Consider the following 22,075-nt stretch of genomic DNA (forward strand, 5'->3'; position numbering starts at 1 on the left):
ATTTTAAAATATTACTGAGGAGAAGGAAAATTCAGGCTTTTAAGCAAAGTCTTCATAAAGCATTCACAGCTGACTGCTTCAGGTTCCACCCCTGCATATGTTAAGGTTCTTTGTCTGCCTAGGGGCTTTCCTGTCTAATTCCCACTCTTTCTCTTTCTGTCTTGCCATATTGGTGTGCTAGGGCTGCCATACCAAAATACGACAAACTGAAATCTATTGTCCCACAGTTCTAGAAAGCGCAAGGTTTCAGATCATGCTGTCAGCAGGTTTGGTTCCTTCTGACAGTTCTGAGGAAAACGCTGTCCCATGCCTCCCTCCTCGTCTCTGGTGGCTTGCTAGCAATTTCTGTCATTCCTTGGCGTGTAGACGCATCACCCCAATCTCTGCCTTCATTTTCATATTCCGTTCTCCCTCTTTGTGTGTCTGTATGTCCAAATTTCCCCTTTTTATAAGATGGGTAATATTAGACTAGAGGCCCACCCTACTCCAGTATGACCTCTTCTTATCCAATTACATCTGCAATAACACTGTGTCCAAATAAGGTCACATTCTGAGGTTCTGGGGATTGGGACCTCCATGTAGGAGTTTGTAGGAGGGTACATAGATCAACCTATAATGTTTGCCTTCATTCATGTATAAAAATAACTCTTGAATGTTGATGCCAAGCATGTGCTAGGGACTAGATGAAAATTGTCAAAACAACTGCTTTACCATCCTGAATATATTTCTTCCAGGGTTTATTTGACCTTTCTTGTGATTATGTCTTCATCATACCAAAAATAACCTTTCCTTTTTAATTCTTTTAGACTGAATATGACTCTCTTGACTTTTAACAGCAACCATAAATGTTAATATTATTATGCCCACTTCTTGGTTATAAATCATTTGTTTTAAATGAGAAAATATTGTATTCTTATGTAGGGTCTGTATATCCATGTCTATATGTCTATCTCTATATACATCCATATATTTGGGATAGAATTTGTGATAAGTGAAGATTTATTTTCTCTTATATAATAGAAACACAAATAGTTTTACTACCAATTTATTTACAGCGGTAACTAATATTTATGTCAGGCACTATTTTAAACAGTTGAGATACATTCGTGAATAAAATAGACACAACTTTCTGCCTTCAGAGGGCTTACATTCTAGTGAGAGGGAAATACATTAAAGAGTCGTAATGGCTGTTACTTTGCTGGATAATTGTGACTGTTTTGTTGACAATAAAATGCTGGTATTTTGCTATCCTATTAAAATGACATTCTGGGGACCTTTCTATAGTTCTATATTGTTAAAAATCCTGTTAAATAGAACAATGTTTTGAGACTCCTGATCCATTCTGTTTACTTACCTGTAATAATTGAGTTATCCAAATAACTGCTTATTTTTTGACATTATTTTGCTTCTCTTGGACCTACCTTTAAGTCTTTAGACCTCACTTTCCCCTGTTGTTAATCTTGACCTATCTATTTTACTTTAAACTGTTCTATTATTTTTCAGTTGTTTATTAGTATTTATGAAGGAATGACATTCACTCTATCATAGTGCAGCAGATTGTGACAGGTGTTATATAACCGTGTTTGAAATTATATCAGCTATGCTTTGACATGATATATTCCCTATGAAGTACAAATATCCCTCGCAGTCCAAATCTGTTTATTCCTGGATTGAGATACAGTGAGAATTCAAGCAGAAACCTCAGATAGTGAGAGGTACCATGTTACCCAAACTCATTTATTTGTTGGTTGGTATATTATGATAGCAAATAGGAGAGTTCAGCTAGCAAGGGATGACCTCTGTCTTTAATATATTGTTAAAAGTCTTGGGCAGCATAAAAAGACGGTAACATCTTAATTTTGTCTTTGAACATTTTTAAAATTATGTGCATTTCATGTTTTCTTAAGTTTAATAATAATTATGAAGCCATTAATATATTTTGAGAAAATTCTATATTTTTGCATGTTTTAGGATATTAGCCTCTATGCAAGAGCTGTTGGGCAGTTAGGAGTTTCTAACAGTTAATGAGCTGTTGGCATGCGTTACCATTTAATAGCCATCAAGAAGTGTTCTCTATTTCAGTGTCATAAGTAGTCTGGTGGAATTATAAGTATTTCTATTTTTTTTAAACCAAATTCAAATCCATGTTTCAGCTAACATCTTATCTTTGGGCCAATTTTAACTTAACCTAAATGCAATTTTACTCTTTATTAGCAAACTATTTCATTACAGTGTTCGTTTACTATAACTATTTTGTCTCCTAAAATCTTAATTTTTGAGACGTGTTAAATTTGTTCACATGTGACAGGAATTTGTTTCACTTCTTAAAAAAATTATATGATTAACATATTTCAGTTTTCTATTTAAAGTTTATAATAAGCAATTAAATATCGAGAGACAGAATCTTATTTTCCTTTTCACAGAATAGTTAGCTTCACACACTGCCACTTCTCACATGATTTATTTTGCTTCTATTATTTATAGTGACTAGGTTCCCTCGGCCTATGTCGCCTCTTCAAGATGTGTCTACTATAATTGGAAGTCGTGAGCAATTGGCAGTGCTCTTACAACTTTATGATTACCAGCTGGAACACGAGGGTACAACAGGCTGGGAGACTTTACTGTGGGTTGTCAATCAATTGTAAGTTACTGCCTTCATATTCATTTGGTACGCCTCCATCAGTTGATGGAAGATAGCTCCCTATGCTTAGTTTTGGCACTGAGGGACAAAATATAACAAAATATAAAAACAAAACAAAAACATAACTTGGCATTATCTATGGTAAACTTCTTTAGGAGAGGAGATTTATACCATTGGATATGTAGGTATTTATCTATGAGGATGGTGCTGCCAGACTATGTCAAAAGGACCTGTCTGCTGCCTTGTTGTTGTCTAATAGTGATGATGTATCTTAAACCACATCCAGATTGTCATTTTTGAAGCTACAGTGGATGCCTTGTTAGCCAAGCACTTAATGTGAAGCATCAAATCCAGTGATCTGTGTCTCATTAACTCCATAGGCAAAACTCTACCGTTAAGGTTCCATGTGTTTTATGGCAAGCAGTTAAAATTTAAGAAGTTTATAGAGGAGAATAGAAACTGAAAACCTTTTCAGGGTATCTCAAACCGCTCCTTTGATTTGCGGTTTTACTGGCTATGAAAAGCAAAGCAGGAGGTTGTTAGATTTGCATTGTTTCAGACATTGGCAAGGAAACAGTAATTTATATGTATCCCCTGCCTATTTTTCTTTCCTTTCACATTCAGGTTGCCACAACTTATAGAAATAGTTGGCAAAATTAATGTTACTTCAACTGCCTGTGTCCATGAATTCTCCAGATTTTTCTGGCGCCTTTGCCGGACATTTGGCAAAATTTTTACAAACACTAAGGTAAAAACTTGTGTTCCATATTTTCTTATTGCAAGAGATACAGAAATGTAATGTGTTAATTAACGCTGTGACAGAGTAAACCAAAGCATGAGCTCTTCCTTTACCTTTTAATATCTTAGAAAACTATGATAGTAACAGAAAATTCTAGTGAATAATCTTCTTATCTTTATTCACATTTCGATGATTTAGCCTAAACTTGGTTTATATCCAGATTTGGATATAACATCTACACACTGGGTATCTTTCCAGCAGAGGCCGTATCAGAGGCCTTCACTGATTCTTTGATGCGCTTCTCCTGCCTTCCCATCCACCACACATTCGGGGAGCAGCTGTTTGCTCAGCACACTTTGGTCAAAACCTCAGGCGACTGTGGAACCAACGTAGCTGCTATAGAAGCCTTGCTGCAAGACCAGCTCTTAGAATAGTGTGGGCACTTGAGATTCATGCTGCATATTTCAGTCGCTGCCAAAACTAGTATTTGTCACATCTGCATATCCAGGTTACTTTACAGTTTTAGACACTACAGTTGGAATGTCCTTAGATCCCAGTTTCATCTTTAATCCGTTTGTCTTGCTAGCGTATTGTTGGGGTAGTTCTTTAGAGAGCTAAGAAAAACATAAAAAGATACAGTTGTTATAATCAAATGTTAATCAAGACGTTTAAAAGGTAAGAATTTTGTGGAGCTCTTTACTATTAACTATTACTTTACTCTGTGGGTATTTAAACATTTAAAGCAAAATAGTTTGGTATAGCAGACTGGACAAAATCCAGAAAGTGAGTTATAATAAATACTATTATGTTTGTGACCTATAATAATTAAGTTATCTGGGCTTAGCTTTGGCATGCATGAAATGAATAAATTACTCTAGTGTCTTTTTGTTCCATAAGTATGGTGCTGTAGATTAATCTTCTAACAGTGGGCTTCACCTCCGTTTAAGTTGTTTGTTATGCCCGACCTGCTGCTAAGAGGGCAAAAAGTTAGACCTTGATGCTACTGTAGAAGAAACAAGATCATTTTACATTTTTGCTAACATCTAATTATTAAATAGAATTTGATTTTATAGTTATCAACATTGGCAAAAATTGTCTGACATCTCCAAAAGAAGTAGCTATTATTAAAAAAAAAAAAGTAAGTAGGAGTTCATTTAAATACTTAGCAGTAAGTGGTTGACTTCAGTGCCCTGAAACCTGAAATCTGTGATAATGTTAATAATAAAAAATTGAAATTAGCATTTACTAGCTTAAAAAATTGTAGGTAAATTCTATATTTGACGACTAAATTTCAGTTTTTTGTCTTTTGGTTTTTTTTTTTAATTTTTTTTTCCAACGTTTATTTATTTTTGGGACAGAGAGAGACAGAGCATGAACGGGGGAGGGGCAGAGAGAGAGGGAGACACAGAATCGGAAACAGGCTCCAGGCTCTGAGCCATCAGCCCAGAGCCCAGACGCGGGGCTCGAACTCACGGATCGCGAGATCGTGACCTGGCTGAAGTCGGACGCTTAACCGACTGCGCCACCCAGGCGCCCCTAAATTTCAGTTTTAAGGAAGTTAAAATTTAAGCAGATGGATATTACATGATGAATATGTTACTTATTGAATACCCTAAATGAATGGAATTTGCTCTTCATTCCTTTTAAATACAGCGAAGTTTTAAAAAATAATTCTAATCATATAATAATATTTACCTAAATAATCTTTCTGTCATGAAGTTTTAAGATGTAGTAATTTCAAGCCCTTAAAGTCATCTTGGAAATTATTTTAATTTAGTGAAGGAAAACAAAAACCCTTCAGAAAATACCTACTGACTTGAATTGATTTTGAAAACATTTTTTCTCTAAAGGTGTTGCTTGGAGTAACTTGACTCTTCTTTTATTCTAAGCCTCTTACGAATTGTTACATCTCTGGGGCACATCGGGGGCTCAGTCAATTTAGTGTCTGATTCTTGATTTCGGCCCAGGTCATATTCTCACAATTCATGAGATCGAGCCCCACATCGGGCTCCATCCTGACAGCTCACACGTGCATTCGCACTCTCAAAATAAATAAACTTAAAAAAAGAATTGTTATATTTCTGATCACTTAAATTGTCCATAAAGCAAAATAAAAAAATAAGTAAATAAATCAATTAATCAGATGAATCAATGAATGTAGTAGTAGTAGCCATAGTAAACATTTTATTTATTTAATCTTTAATTGATCCATTGGACTGAAACTTTTTGGATCTTTTCTTTCGGTTGCTTAGGTCAAACCTCAGTTCCAGGAGATTTTAAGACTGTCTGAAGAAAACATTGGTAAGTTCATTTGTTATTACTTTTTTTTAACTTTAATTTTTTTTAATGTTTTTATTTATTTTTGAGAGAGAGAAAGGGAGACAGAGTGTGAGCAGGGGAGGGGCAGAGAGAGACAGAGACACAAAATCTGAAGCAGGCTTCAGGCTCTGAGCTGTCAGCACAGAGCCCGACGCGGGGCTCAAACGCACAAGCTGTATCACCAAGACCTGAGCTGAAGTCGGATGCCCAATCGACTGAGCCACCCTGGCACCCCCATTTATTATTACTTTTAAAACAATTGGATATCTTTACTCAGGAAAAAATACTATATTCATTGTGTGCCAATTGTATATAAATGAACTAGCAAGTACAAGTGAAAAGGAAAATTTATTTCTTGGTTTTATAACTGTGTCACATCTACCTCTTTCCCATGAGCTGGTAGTGAGATTCATCTTTATTAATTTGCTTATAAATACCTACCTTCCTTGCAATTAAATTGACTTAAGGCTGAGTTTCTCAAACAGAGTGCTTGTACCCTTGTAGGTTTGAAGTGGTATATTCACAATATTGAAAAATATAGAATAAAGGATCTCTACTTCCAAATTAGTTATTTAAATCTTTTAAAATGAAAACAAATATAGTGGAAGAGAATGTAAGATATGCATATATGTTTTTAAAATGAAACTACATGCTTGAGGGGGCACCCAGGTAGCTCAGTTGGTTAAGCTCTTGGTTTTAGCTCAGGTCTTGATCAGGTCGTCAGATCTAGCCCCACTGATAGCACAGAACCTGCTCAGGATTCTCTCTTCCTCTCTCTGCCCTTCCCCCACTCGCACTCATGCACACTGTTTCCTCTCTCTCTCTCTTTCTCAAAATAAATAAACTTAAAAAAAACAAAAAACAAAAAAAACCCACATACTTGAATGGGCAGTTCCAGTCCCTCTGTTGATAGTTTTCACTCATTTGTCTTAAGAAGTCTAGTTATATCACCATCAGCCTAAGAACTTGTTTCCTTGTGGATCTTAAGTTCCTGTGTATTTTTCTAGTTTCTACGAATAAATTGTAGAAAATGTTAGAAAGAAAAACGTATAGCCCTCCTTTTTTTCTTTTCTTTTTTTTTTAAACTTGGTTGGTTTTGGACATATAGGTAATTCTTATCACCGTCCTACCTTAGTGATTTGATTTGAGTGATCTACAAAACCCATCTTAGGCTGTCCTCAGAAATAGAGATGAATAAATATATCTTTTTCTTCTAAGTTCGAACATGATGAGATTTTTTTTTTTGATAAATGCTTCCCAAAATTTATATTATCAAGTGTTAATGTTTAGAATGCCTAATAGTTGGTATTATCTGTTTAGTTGTTAATTCTGATGATAAATTAGTGAGGAATATTTACATATTTTAAAAACTGACAGCTTTTAGAATTATTAGTTAGCTCTAGGTGTTTAGTAGTTCATGTAGGAAGAGATTACTAATCCCTATATGTATAGTCTATATCTATGAATCCAACTTAAGTCTGTGTTCCTAACCTCAGATTTAACTCTCAACTACCATAGTCACACTCAACCAATATCAGTAGTCCCCCAAAGAAAAAATTACTCTTACCGAGAGCATAAACAAACCTCAAGTGCTACTTGATGTGAAAATGGAACTTTCTTTTTTGCTACAGTTCTTTCAGGGCAGTCAGTCAAATTTGTTTATGTACTATTTTCTGAAAAGAATTTCAAACCATATAAAAATAGAAAAAAGTACTTAAAAATTTGGGGATACACAAAAGCAAATATAAAGCACTTAAAATAGTGCCTAAAGAACAATAAACCAGAGCTGTTGTTGCTATAAATAATGTTATATCATCTCTGAATTTCTTTTTTGAAATAATCTACAGATGAATTTATCTTATTTTACAGTAGCCACAGGGTACTCTCCTGTGTTGGAATGCTTTCCCCTCTTCTGCGTCTGTACTTTGCCTGCATTTTCCCAGCGAAAATAGGGTCATCTGGCTGAAAATCCCTGTAGAGGATGCAGGAGGGGCTTTGGAACTAGACTAGTACTGGAAACTAGGTAGTATCTCATATCAGGAAGCAGATTAAATAATATATATCCAGATGCCACCTTTTAGCTGAGTGCCTTTCCCTTTTACCGAATACTACAGATTGAAAGCATAAAAATTTAAGACCTGTTTATACGGACTGGCACTTGGGAGAGTTCAAGAAAGCTCCTTGGGGCGCCTGGGTGGCTCCGTCGGTTGAGCGTCTGACTTCAGCTCAGGTCACGATCTCACGGTCTGTGGATTCGAGCCCCGTGTCAGGCTCTGTGCTGACAGCTCAGAGCCTGGAAACTGCTTCAGATTCTGTCTCCCTCTCTCTCTGCCCCTCCCCGACTCATGCTCTGTCTCTCTGTCAAAAATAAATAAATATTAAAATAAAATAAAAAAAAAAAAAAAGAAAGCTCCGATTTCTGAGTATGGAAATAGAGTATAGCATCTCATTTTGGTTATTAGAGTTCTTAACATCTATCAAAAATGTTTATGCTACTGGCTTTATAAAAAGTATTAAGCTATGTTTTTACAACAACCATGGATATGTATTTTAATCAAAATTCTTTTCCAAAGTAATAATATGCATGTGTAAGCCTTGTAACCAGTTGGAATTTTAAATATAATTTGCATTGTGACTTTTTGCTTTACATTTAAAATACATGCAGATTTTTAAAATTGTTTTAATGATCTTAGATTCCTCAGCAGGAAATGGGGTCCTCACTAAAGCTACTGTCCCCATTTATGCAACAGGAGTCCTTACGTGTTATATTCAGGTAAGAGAAAAATCCTTTTACTAGAAAATGTAAAAGCACTTTCTGTTTAGAAAGATACGTAATATTACGCTTTATATTATATTATAAAAGTAATATATATTAACAACATAGATTAGATTAGATTAGATTATGGGTTCATGTTACCCATAAAGGAAAACAAAATTTATATATTTCTTTTGTTCAATGAGTAATTTATAGTGGAGAGCATATTTGAGTAAGTCTTCATTGAACAAATCTTGAACAAATAAATTTAGAGATTGTGTGCTTCTTGATATTTTGTTAGAAGTGTTAGATCGCACTTACTTATCAAAGTTTCATTGTGTTTCATGATTAATTTTTCATAAATTAAATAGCAGATAAAGCACATGTATTAGGTGGAGCAAACTACAAAATGCTGTAGAATACTGTACTCTATTACCATTTTGTGCAAAATACTTTTTAATAATACCTTATTTTTCTTAATTGTTACTACATAATAAATTACCCTAAAACATAATGGCTTATTATAACCCTTTTATTTGCTCATGGGCTTTGCTCAACTTGGCCTCTCTTTTGTGGTCTTGCTGGTGGTCAGTCACTCATGTTGTTGCATTCACCTTTTTGGTTGGAAGGGAGGTCAGCTAGGGTGACTGAGCTTCAGTCTCTGTGTTGTCTTGGGGCCTCTGGGGCGGCACAGCCAGACTTAATACGTGGTGGCTCAGGGCTGCTCAGGGCTCCTCAGAGCGCAAAAGCAGCATCTGCTAGGCGAAAGCTTAGGCTTGGAATTAGCACATCACTCTGTTGCCTTCCCTTGGTTAAAACAAGTTACAGGCCCAGCCCAGATTCCAGAAGAGGGCACGAAATAAAGGCATGAGCCAGGAGGTGTGGTTCATTGGTTGTCACCAGTATAACAAACTACCACATTCTACTTACCGTTGTTTTAAGGAAATGAACATGGTATATATTAACGTAGATCAGTCATTTTTAAGTGTGAGGCAGCCCCACCAGTCAGGTGAAAGTATGGATTCAGGATAAAGCATTTTTAGAAATTGGAATGTGAGGAGCACCTGGCTGGCTCAGTCGGTTAAGCGTCCGACTCTTGATCTCAGCTCAGGCCATGATCTCACAGTTCATGAGATTGAGCCCAGGATCAGGCTCTGTGCTGACAGTGCAGAGCCTGCTTGGGATTCTCTCTCTCCCCCCTCTTTACCCCTCCCCTGCTTTATCTCTCTCTCTCTCTCTCAAAATAAATAGATAAATAAACATTAAAAAAAAATTAGAAATTAGAATGTGAGGGGCACCTGGCTGGCTCAGTAGGTAGAGCATGTAACTCTTGATCTCAGGGTCATGAGTTCGAGCCCCACATTGGGCATAGAGATAACTTTTAAAAAATAATAAAAATAAATAGAATTTAGAACGTAAGAATCAAAAAGGAAGGCCTTTTTTCCTGAGTTTTCCCCCATTAATACCTAACATTTCTTTTGCCTTTTGAATTCAAAGTATAATTCATATTTATTGTACTCTTCTAACAAAACAGATTGAGCTATCTTACAGTTTTAAAATGTAGTCCTACAGTATCACATACCTTTCAACAGAAGCTCCAATTCTGTTAAAGTAACACAGTATTCCTTTAAACCATTCTTTTCTACCCTGGTTTCGAAGACTGCCTCATAATAAGAATACACACACAGTCCCTGTGTGTAGGGTATTTTAAGTCCTGTAACTTTAATAGATTGTCTCTATTGTTCTTAAACTCATGAAGATTTAAATCCTAGCATATTGCCAGACACAATACTATGCATACCATGTTCCAGTCTCTTTAATTTGAAAAGCTGTGAGTTGAAAACTGTTTTGAATCAAATACATTTTTTTGTCTTGAGATTTCAAAAATGAGAAATAGAATAGGATTGTACTAAATTTTCAGATTAGAAGAATCTATGCTCATTTGGAAGTATGTTTCATAGCTCTTATTTCACACTTCAGGTTTTTCAGATTTACAGTTTGTTTTCCAATTTTATGTATATTTTGTGTTTTGACATAGTAGGCAACTAAAATTGGGTAGAGTCTCTATTCCGACATTGCTCTGATTCTGGTTTGTCAGTGTCCTAAGCTTTACATTAAGTAGACTGTCATGTTCCAAAACTGCTCTGACATTGTTCGTGCTGATCATTACTTTTGTCAATCCTTTATTCATTCTATTGTTTTTAATCCTTTATTCATTCTAAATGAACCTGATTGTGTAGAAAAAAAAAAATGGTTGGTGGCAATCCAGTATTCTTCATAGATCTATTTATTAATATTAATGCAGAAGCTATTTATTGTTGGCCTAATACATCCCTATGACAGAAAACTTAACTCTAATTTATTATATATTTATTTCCTGACAGAATGTCAGATTCCCTTCCTTTATAGACTCAGGTTAATTTAACATACAAAGTGATTTTTTAACCTTCCTAATTTAGCACACTTATTTTTTACAATATATTTCTTAATAAAGTACAATATAAGAAAAAAGAAAATACTGATTATTTTCTGATTATGAAAATGATGGTTTGTTAAAGAAAGTTTGAAAATATAGATTATTTTTTAATCAAGGATATGACTGCAAACAGACAGGGAGGCAAACCCATAAGAGACTCATAAATACAAAGAACAAACAGGGTTGATGGGGACGCAGGGGAGCGGGGGAAATGGGTGATGGGCATTGAGGAGGGCACTTGTTCGGATGAGCACTGGGTGCTGTATGTAAGTGATGAATCACAGGAATCTATCCCTGAAACCAAGAGCACACTGTATACAATGTATGTTAGCTAACTTGACAATAAATGATATTAAAAAATAAAAAATAAAAATTTAAGAAAGATACAGGAAAAGAAAGAAAAAGAACACAGTACTCTGTATTTCAACAAGCATGTAGCCTCTTACCACTAAGAAATTGCAAGAATAATTTCTTGGAAACAATTTTCTGTTAGGGGGATAGCTTTTACTAGTTTGTATTTAAGTGCTTAGTGCCAGAATTAGTGGGAACTAAAATTTGTAAAAATAAATTTTAATAAAAGAATATACCTTTTTATTTTCTAAAGCAGAACTGTCTAATAAAACTTCCCACAACAGCAGACATATCTGTATCTGAACTGTCCAATGAGGAAGCCACTAGCCACCCGTGGCCATTAAGCACTTGAATTGTAACTAGTGCTACTAAAGAACTGAATCTTTTATTGTACTTTATTTTTAATTTAAATTTACATAACTGCATGTGGTGAGTGGCTACCATAATGAACAGCACAGGTCTGAGGATCTATGAATCAAGATAGTCTTTGTCCTTTTACCATTGTGATCATAGATAGATAGGCTTAATACATATTTTTAGTTAAAATGCTTCTGAGACTGGATATTTCCCCATATTTGATAAAACTTTATAATTATAGATACGAAATTAGTATTTTAGTTCTACTTGATTGCTTGGAAATTCATTATCAGTCTTTATCCTCTGTAGGAAGAAGACCGAAAACTGTTAGTGGGATTCTTAGAAGATGTAATGACCCTGCTTTCATTATCGCATGCTCCTCTTGATAGCTTGAAGGCTTCTTTTGTGGAACTGGGGTAAAAGTCTTAGCTTATGTTTGTTTTTTAATTCATGTAAAGTTTTTAAATTGTATTTATAAGATACATAGTTTGAGTCAAAAAATATTGGCATCCACACCAAATCTTTTGGTTTTGAGGCCTAGTTTTTGTCCTTTTAAAGGTGTTTGGTTTTTGGTTTTGCTTATTTGTACATTCTCAATATTTTGTAATCAATACATTGTAATAAAAGAGTAGGGGAAAGAGTATAGACATATGTTTTCTTTGAAGCAGCTGGAGAAATAAAGTTCAGATTTGAAGAAAATTTAGTTTCCCAAAACTGAAAAAGGAGCTCCAAGTGAAAGTTCACTAGCTCCTTTTTCCATCCCATTGCCTGATCCTGCTCATAATCACATCATCTAGCTGTTAATGTCATTTTATCTCTGTCTTTATTGCAAACAGGCTTGGGCACTTGGTAACAATACAGTCTTGCATTTGAATAGGCCTCACAGCCAACTTCTCCTTCCATGTCAGTGATTTGAGTTGATCTGATTTGATCCCACAATAAACATATGACATAAATAGGACAAGTATTGCTTCCCCAATTTTTATACATATAGAAATTAAGACCCACAGAGGTTGTAACTTACCCATCTGACTCAGTCCAGTGCTCTTTCTTTTTTTCCTCCTGGGTAAATTTTCTTTTATTTTTTATAATTTTAACTTGTATGCTATTAAAGAGTTGAGATTTCTATCAGAATTGTAAATGTTTACAGAACCTAAAAGTATAACTCCTGAATATGCTAAAAGTTTGTAGCTTTGTAAGGTGACTTCCTTTTTTAAAGAGTCTTGGATGTAACCTGTTAAACCATACAGAGTAATTTCATATTTTTTGCCAATATTTTTATCATTAATATTACCTACAAATGTAGTATTTTTCAATACACCAGTAAGACACTGTGGCCCTCACTTTTAACACTGAGTTTTTTCTTTCAGTGCAAATCCAGCCTACCACGAGTTATTATTAACTGTTTTATGGTATGGTGTTGTCCATACTTCGGCACTTGTGAGATGTACCGCTGCTAGAATGTTTGAGGTATGTAAACAAATGCTTCTCTCATTTCTAATTATAATGATTTCCTTTGGAAGATGGAGAAGGGAATGTTTTTTTTTTTTATTAAGGGCTTTGCATACTATGTTATGTTGATGTATATTTTATGGCATTGAATAGTATCTAGTTGTGTACTGTGTGATGGGGCAGAAATTTAGCTTTGATATATTTAAGAATGTTTAAATATTGGTTAATTGGATGTTATTGGTCCCTTGGATGTTATTCTCAGTTCTACTTCTTAAATTTTCTTTTAAATCTTATTTTAATTTCCATCTTATATAAATCTTTCCTGACTATACTTTTCTATTTATTGAGATAAAATGGCTACTAAAATAAACTAAAACAATATAAGATATATTTAAAGTTATAAAATATAGTTGGATTCATGAATAACTTTAAAAAATCAATTATTGCAAATACGGGGATACTTACTTTGTTGATTACTCTACTTGATTATTTCCTCACAAATCATGTCTGGAATAACATCCCTATACATTAACTGTCCATAGACTTATTAGGAGAGAAGAGACTGTTCATATAATTCAACTGGATTTTCTTAAAGTTGCCACCTACCCAAATTAAGTATGAAAATTGAAATGCCTATCTTTTGAAATTCAGAATATCCATCATAGAGGAAATTATGCCATAGCCTACTTTATTTATTTATTCATTCATCCATTCATTGGTTTATATTTCTAGAACTTGTATTTGAAGACAAAAATTAATTTAGAGTGTTCTTTCTGCTCTTGAGTCTTGCCATAGAGCCTAACTGCCTGGGTTCAGTGTCTGTCTCTGCCACTTAATGGCAAGTTCAAACTTCTCTGTGCCTCAGTTTCCTCATCTACAAAATGAAAATGATAATAATTATCCATCTCAAAGGATTTTTGTTAATATGAAATGAATTAATACTAGTAAAGCCCTTAAAACAGCATCTGGCACATAGGAACTTAATAAATGTTAGGTATCATTATCATTTTTTTTTTCCTTGTCATGCTGTTATTTCACAGAGTAATATAATAGTTTAAAGAATGTATATGTATCCAGGCTAAAATTATCCCTAATATGCATGTGATTCTTAAAATATCTGAAAGCGTTTATTTCCATAAAAAGAATTGGATAATTCAATTCTTCCTGAATTTCAGAGTTTTTCCACAATTTAAGATAAATTGCCATTTGAAGAATAGAGCACTGGTATGTTTAAAATACGTACCTTCTAAAACTTTTAAATATATAAAATCGATGTGTGAAATCTAAAGAAAATTCCAGTCTTACCAGGAAGTTGAATATCCTCTGTCCATGTTACTGCCTCAGTTATTGTACATATTTGATTTAAAAAACTATAATCAAGTGTTCTTTGTCAAGGTGAATGCCAAATTTAAAATTCAGATTGATCTGTAGTAATAAGTTCCTGTGAGTATAAATAATTTTTGATTATTCAGTATGCTGAAAAGAGTCATCCGTGAAAGAAAAGTGCATCCTTTTATATAAAGAACTATGTCTTTAATACACTGTCATTATAGGATTTTATTCTAAGACGCTAAAAGCTACTTCTTTCTCTTAAACCATTTGTTTCTCAAATTATGTATTCACTGGTAAGCATACCATATAAATGAAAATAATTTAAAGAAAATGAAACATCCTCTTTTTATTTGTTTTTGGGTTCTTTCTGCCTTATTTCTTATATGTGGCTTTTGTCTGGTTTTGGTTTCTATGTTTGCAATCAGTGCTGGTTTGGAAACTATACCTATGCTTCGGCAGTTTTCAGCGTTCTCTCAGGTTGATTATGAACTTGAGTCCAATTGAGAGAATTATTTCAATATTTTTTCCAACTCATTTGTGATAAAAATTTTTTTCAGTGATCATGCCAGTAAAATCATCAGTAGAAAAAATTAAAGTTACTTTTGTTGTCAGTGACTCTTATAGTGAGCAAAATTGTATTAAAAAAATAAGTATATTTCAAAAGATTTTTTTATACTAATACATTATAATTTACAGTTGTGCCTGCTTCCCCTCGCCCGCAATGAGTTAATTCAAAATAAAAACATAAAAAGCAGGACATTTAGGGGCACTTGGGTGGCTCATTCAGTTGAGTGTCCAACTTTGGCTCAGGGCCTGATCTCACAGTTCATGAGTTCAATCCCTGCATCAGGCTCGCTGCTGTCCATGCAGAGCCTGCTTTGGATCCTCTGTCTTTCTGTCTCTCCTCCCCTCCCGTATTCACACCCTCTCTCAAAAATAAAAATTAAAAAAAAAAAAAAAAAAAAAAAAAAAGCAGGACATTTATAATAAAAGAAAATTTTTTATGTGAGACTGGAAACTATTGGGAAGAAAGCAAGAAATGGATCTACCAGGAACATAACATGAGATACTTAGTGAAACTGAACACTAAATGTAGCTCTAAGTTTTCAGACAGCAGGACAAAAAGGGCAAACCCAATTTTATTATTTTCATTGTTAAATAATAGGCCAATGTATTACTTTTGGAAGTGACAGGTTATTATTGAAATTGATTTATAGGGAAACTTTATCATGTGACATAATGGATTTCCCAAAAGATGCAGAAAAGAACTTCACCTAATGATTTCTCCTGTCAGTCATAAGGAAGCTAAGCCTATAACAGTAGGCCAACTCAAAGAAGGCCTGGGTTTGTGAGACAGATGTGACGAGTCCATTTGCTAATTTGGCTTTTTATTGCCTCTAAAACCCTGGACAAGTTACTTAACTTGTTCTTCAAGGCTCAGTTTCTTCTTCATCTGTTAAAACATTGATAATAATTGTATTTAGCTCATCAGGTTTAAAGATCAAATGATACATTGAACATAAAGCGCATAACAATTGATAACTCTTAAATTTTACTTTTTGATTTTCTAGCTTAATAAAGAAATTACACTTCAAACTGCAGAGCAATGAAAATTTAACTCGTCCCCTAGATTAGACCTCTTTTTTTTTTTTTTTTAATGCTTTTTGGCTGGCACAAGGTAGCAGACATTTTAAGATACACTTTACTGATACAGATCTAAGCTATTTTATTTACAAAAAGGTACAGAGAAGAAAGTTTTATTTAACAGTATTTGAACTTCTCTCCCCTATTTCTTTCTGCCTGACCTCTGGAATGTTTAAGGTAGTAGCAAAAGTTCTTGTGTCATTTTATTCCAGCCTAATTATCCATGTATTTTTATAAAACTTAGTTCAGAATATTGAAGTAGATTTTAAAGGGAATCAGTTGTTGAATGGTAACAGATTATTGTCAAGTTAGGAATCTTCACATAAAGTGAGCTCTGCTGTCTCTGATACGGCGTGTGGGAAGAATGTGTTAACAGGCACACAGTGTTGGGTTTTTGTTACAAAAATTCCACAGCCCCCTCCGTCTTCCACGAGGCCTAGTTCCACTGCAAGGTGACCAGATTGACAAGCATTTAGAAGTAATTTGTTTTCAAATTCTGACATTGAGAATGTAGGATTAGGATGCTGCCCTTTTATTTTTTTTTATAATCTTGTTTAATGTGTGTTTGAGAGAGAGAACATGCATGAGCAGGAGGAGGGGCAGAGAGAGAGGAGAGCCAGAATCTCTAGCAGGCTCCACGCTATCATCACATGGATCCCTACACGGTTGTCAACCTCCCCAACCAAGCCAAACTCAGGAGTCAACGCTTAACTGACTGAGCCACCGGGCACCCTAGGATGTGGCCCTTTTAAAAACAAAATGTATAACGCTCCAAAATATTGTCCTCCTGTTCTAGATTTAGGGTTGGTTGCTAAATGAATTATTTTACCATTAGGTTATAGAAATAGGTCTAAATGTGCTTATCATGTTTATTTTCTTATTCATTTGAGCTTTTAGAGAAATGTAAAACAACAAACTGTAAATGCTAACTACTTGGAGCAGTCAAAACAGTTTTTTAATAATTTCTTTTTTCAAATATATCATAAATCTTACATGCTTGTAGTACTCATAATTAAACTCACATTTCTTGAATGCCTAATCTTTGCAGACACAATATTTAGGCATATTTTGTACAGTTAGTAGCACAATGATCCTTTAAGGTAGATAACAGTGTTACCATTTTCAGATGAGAAAACTGAGTTTCAGGAAGATGATGTAATGCATCTAAGGCCACATGGCTGATAAGTGGAGAGCTGGAGTCTGAACCCAGATCTAATTCCCACATGTACTACTTTCCACTCGGGCTGCATTATGTGTCTTTTACCTCAAAAGAGAAAGCTATGTGATGTAAAAGGTTGGGAGTTTCCCTGTGATTTTTAAGTTGACTTGCCGTAGAACAATCAGAAGCAGTTTAGTGGTGGCTGCTAGCCATTTGAGTTTGGTTTAAAAACAGTCCAGTTTGTACCTTGTTGGTCATAATAAAACGACACCAGATTTTCTTCAAGAATTTTAACCATAGAATCCAGTATATATCTTCTTTTTATCCAGAAAGAAAGAAAGAAAGAAAGAAAGAAAGAAAGAAAGAGACAAAGAAAGGCTTTCTTTTAAATTGCATTTTAATCGAACATGGAAATTGCATGGAGACTTTGACCAAAAGTACAAACTGCCATTGAATTGGTGATACACTCTGTTTTTGTGGACTGCTAAGCTATTTAAGCTTTGTTTTCCTCCCAAGCATTCTCTCCCTTTATTAAAGCACTCTAGTAGCAATATTTGCTTAGCTTCTAATTTTGGTTTTGCTTTTGTGTTTTCTCTCTTTCTCTTGGTCGTTCCTTTCTTCTTCCCATGGCACTGTGTTTGCTCTTTCCATGCATCACCTGTGAATACCCCCTGCGCTGACCAATCAGCTGTTGGTGAAGGGGGTGAATGAAACTCTGGTAGCTCAGAGGGTTGTTCCTGCTCTCATTACTCTCTCCAGTGACCCTGAAATGTAAGTGTCATCCCTGCCTTTTACATTCAGCATTCCTTTCAAAATGTGCCTATCAAGAAATAACCATCAGCTTTTCAATTCATTAAAGAATAGATTTATCTCTTCAAAATAATAATATTGGATTATGTTCACTTGATTTTAAACTTTATTATACTGTTCATGTATCTTTTTTTTTTTAAGTCAACCTTCACATTTGGAGGCCATGTATCGAAAAGAATACATTAATAGTATTCTCAGTAAACATTTGCTAAACTTAAAATATGCTGATGGACTATTTCTTCCAAGCCGAGAAAGGATGCTCTGCTAATCTCACTAACATGTTGTTACCAGTAAGTATAGTGGCATGAACCAAAGGCTTAACATTTTAATGTCTCGTGTGGGTGACTAAACCAAGAAAGACCAATGAGTCTGCCTGCCCATCCTCAGTCACAGCTAACCCAGTTCTCATTCCAGTTTACCAAACCATTTTTTATTGCATGTTGACTGGTTTACAGCTGACTCTTCGAGGCATGAGTGAAGCGTTAGTTGACAAGCGGGTTGCTCCGGCCCTTGTTACCTTGTCCAGTGATCCTGAATTGTGAGTTCCACAGACTGCGACCTTAAGTTATCCTGTCTGTCTTTTTGAGCATTCTTCTTGGTCTGCTTTTTTTTAATTTAATTTGTCATTGCTAGAGACTAATACAGTATATTTACCTTATACTTAACTGTGATACACATTTTAATAATCAGCTTTTCATCTCAAAGAAAGTTTCAGTTTCTTTCTTTTTTTAATTCTAACAGCTCTGTCCGGATTGCCACAATTCCGGCCTTTGGCACTATTATGGAAACGGTTATTCAAAGAGAGGTAGGAAATGATTGAAATTTATTATCTATGTACTGTTGAGGTGATGATACATTACCATCCATGCACCCAGTGGTAGGGGGAAGGGAGTATTATAACTTTTTTTATATCTCTTAGTTGGTTGTGGGCCAGAGGAATATCTCGGGATTTGAAAACATGATAGCCTTATCCAAAGTGTATTTTCATATCCTAAGGAAATCTCTAGTCTATCTTCTCAATTAGAGAATTAAGTACAAGCCAACTCCTAGATGTTCTCTTTTAAGCCTAGCTGAGTATTGCAGTCTTGGGTAATCCTTCAAACCAGATCTAGTTCCAAAGCCTTCCATTATCCAATAGACTTCTGGATAGTCTTACGTAAATTCCTGATTGCCAGTTTGCACAGGTTTGAAGGCAATTTGACTGATAGCTTTAGGACCACAAACCTATCTCAGTTTTACAAATGGAGGCTAGAGGGCACCTCTGTTCTCGTAACTGTGATCAGTGATGTGCAAGTCTAGTGGGCTGGTATCCTCTTGTTGTAGTGCATATCACTGTGACCACCCTCTGTCATGTCCACTGCAGGAGATCATCAAGGTCTTTCTGAAAGTGTATTTTGATTTAGAAACTTGTGATTTAGTTTCACGGGTGTTAGGTTCTATCTGCAACATTAACTCTAAGACACTTCTCAAAATTAGTATCAGAATTTCGTTCTTTGTTATCAAATTGGACATGTTTTTATACAAACGAGAACCCCTACAGATTAGAAGATAAGTCATCTGTGGACATATTAATATATTACATAGCCACTGAAATGGAAATACACATTTTACCCCCCAAAAAAGAAACACTATTTTATGAAATTCCTTTGTCATACAGATTTTCTAATAATAAAAATTAAACAACTTTGTTACTTATGGGGTGGGAGGGGGGAAGTTTTCCATTTTTCCCTTATGTATTTCACTGGTGAAGCAACATTAAAAAATATCATTCTGCAAAGCTTGCAGTCTTGGCAGAATTTCAACATATTCTTAAATCCTAAAATAAAAATGTCTTTTAGGGAAATGTGAGTAAGATATAAGTCATTAATGACTCATTGCTTTCAGAAGGTGAATAATTGGGTAACTTACTGTGATTGGTTTTGAGAATTAAAATTTAGGTACAAAATCACTATAAATATTGTTTTTCTCTAAATACTGTGGGGGTCTTTTGTTTCTGTAGTTTTTAAGGGAATGTTTGTATTTTCAAAAAATAAAGAAAGAAGAATTAGCAAGCATAAATAAAAATCTGTTGTTTAATTCCAGGCTTCTACTGTCATGTTGATATAAATCATTTGAACCCATGCTGAAAGCCATGTTTAATATGTATCTTTCTCTTTAACAACTCTACTCAGTTTTTAAAATTCTTTGAAATAACTGTAAAATATCTAATTTTAAGTTGCTGGAAAGAGTGAAAATGCAGTTGGCTTCTTTTCTGGAAGATCCTCAGTACCAAGACCAGTATTCTTTGCATACAGAGATCATAAAAACATTTGGTAGAGTTGGGCCTAATGCAGAACCAAGGTTCCGAGATGAGTGTAAGTTGCATTTTTTTACCCTTTTTTTTTTTTCCTGACTTGTAACGTAAGATCAAAACCAGAAGCTCCTCTCAGGATTTGTCCTATATTAAAACTCTCGTACACTTTATCTTCTGTATACTGAAAGGTAAAAGTGAACCAAGCTGATTATTGTGAACTGATCAGTAATACTATTTATTAATGGATGGGTTTTATACGATACACCGATTGTTGTAACACATATGAAAAGTACCTCATAAACACTTTGAAGTCATTTTTAAAACATTTTTAAATAACTGAATTTCAAAATACTGTGCTGAGTTATATTCAGAGCTTATTATTTAACTCTCATTTTTAAGGAAATTTTTATGTGTTTCTAGACATGTTCTTATGAAAAATGTGCTTTTCTTGCACTTACTATGCCATTCAGCTATGATAAATGATTTTGTTTTATTGCATAGCTTTTTGATCTACTAAATGATCTGTATGATTATCTGCTAAAGCATTTTCTCTAGTTTCTATAATACCTCTTTTACTGTGGGCCTCAGCCTTTATGACAGTAATTTCCTTTAGTGGCATCAAATCATCCAGTAATTATTACTCCAAAAGCTTGTCAGTTATCCCTGCTGTACTTTAGTCCTTTAATTTTCAGCAATTTGACATGCTCTAGAGAGGACCCCAAGTTTGGCTTCTTGAGTCATTTTGGTTTCTAGTACAAAATTGGATTTTCCCATGGTCTAGTTGTTGCATATCCAGCATGATATTTTTAATATACAAAAAACGTTGTTAGGATTTGGACAGCAGTGTCCAAAAGGTCTGTGGAGGGCATGACCCTTACTGAACTACAGAAACGCAATCACGAGATTATTTTTTAATGGGTAATAATGTTGATAACATGAGGAGAAAAGAGCAATATTTCACAATTAGTTAACAGGAAAGTGTTGGTATTTTAGTTAGCAATAGGGATAGTTCCACATACGGTAATATCAAATTTACAGGTGAGCCTAGTAAAAACTCTGTTGGTACTTTGACCGGCTTTGTTGAGGATGTCATTGCTCTGAAGTGGAGAGATTAAGTCCTGGTTCTTGGATCAAGGAATTGGCTAAATAGGCAATGAGTCTTTGGTGTGTGCCATGTTATCGAGTTAATAACTCTCTAGAACAGGATCTAACCTTTTCATGTGTGTTCAAAGGAAAGGTTTATGCATCACAGAGAAGAAAGACATTTTCTTTTCATAATGGTCCCAAAATAACAAAGGTTGGCTTGGGAAAAGATTGAGGATAGACGTTTCCACTGTTTGAATAGGTGTAATAAACCTATAATAAAATAGGTGTAATAAAGTTTACTTTAAAACTTTATCCTGAGGAATTTAATGTCCTGTATTAATAAGGCTAATGGTAAAGTAGAACCCATATTGACAAGGATGTCATACTGTTATCTATCTGTATTTATGGACAATTGCTTTTAGGAGTTTAGAGGAAGGACAGAGAACTGTTGGGTTGTAATATCTTCCTTGGAGTGGCATTTTGGATATTTGTCATTCTGTTTTTTAGAGAATAGAGGACACTGGTTGACCCAGTGGCCTTTTTCTTTCCCAACTCTTAATTATCACGGGACCTTTGGGTCTTGATTTTATTTCAGGGGCCATTGGTTTAATCTGGAACACAATGCGGTCGTTTTGTTGTTGTTTGTTTTCAGCTTTTTTAC

The 22,075-nt window shown here is 34.6% G+C and overlaps 1 protein-coding gene across 7 annotated transcripts in view; it reads left to right on the forward strand.

Moving 5' to 3' along the window:
- Positions 1 to 22,075, forward strand: part of RELCH (RAB11 binding and LisH domain, coiled-coil and HEAT repeat containing) — a 116,978-nt gene that overhangs the window by 70,713 nt on the left and 24,190 nt on the right. For 2 of the 7 annotated variants that reach the window (XM_047827166.1, XM_047827163.1), the window contains exons 17-25: positions 2,485 to 2,641; positions 3,266 to 3,389; positions 5,633 to 5,681; positions 8,393 to 8,472; positions 11,948 to 12,054; positions 13,009 to 13,108; positions 17,914 to 17,996; positions 18,777 to 18,840; positions 20,251 to 20,389. In XM_047827166.1, the coding sequence (XP_047683122.1) occupies positions 2,485 to 2,641; positions 3,266 to 3,389; positions 5,633 to 5,681; positions 8,393 to 8,472; positions 11,948 to 12,054; positions 13,009 to 13,108; positions 17,914 to 17,996; positions 18,777 to 18,840; positions 20,251 to 20,389 (903 nt within the window). The other 5 variants (XM_047827164.1, XM_047827165.1, XR_007145714.1 and 2 more) reach the window with 5 other exon arrangements.

The sequence above is a fragment of the Prionailurus viverrinus genome, chromosome D3 (assembly GCF_022837055.1).
Source record: "Prionailurus viverrinus isolate Anna chromosome D3, UM_Priviv_1.0, whole genome shotgun sequence".
Classification (NCBI taxonomy): Eukaryota; Metazoa; Chordata; class Mammalia; order Carnivora; family Felidae; genus Prionailurus; species Prionailurus viverrinus.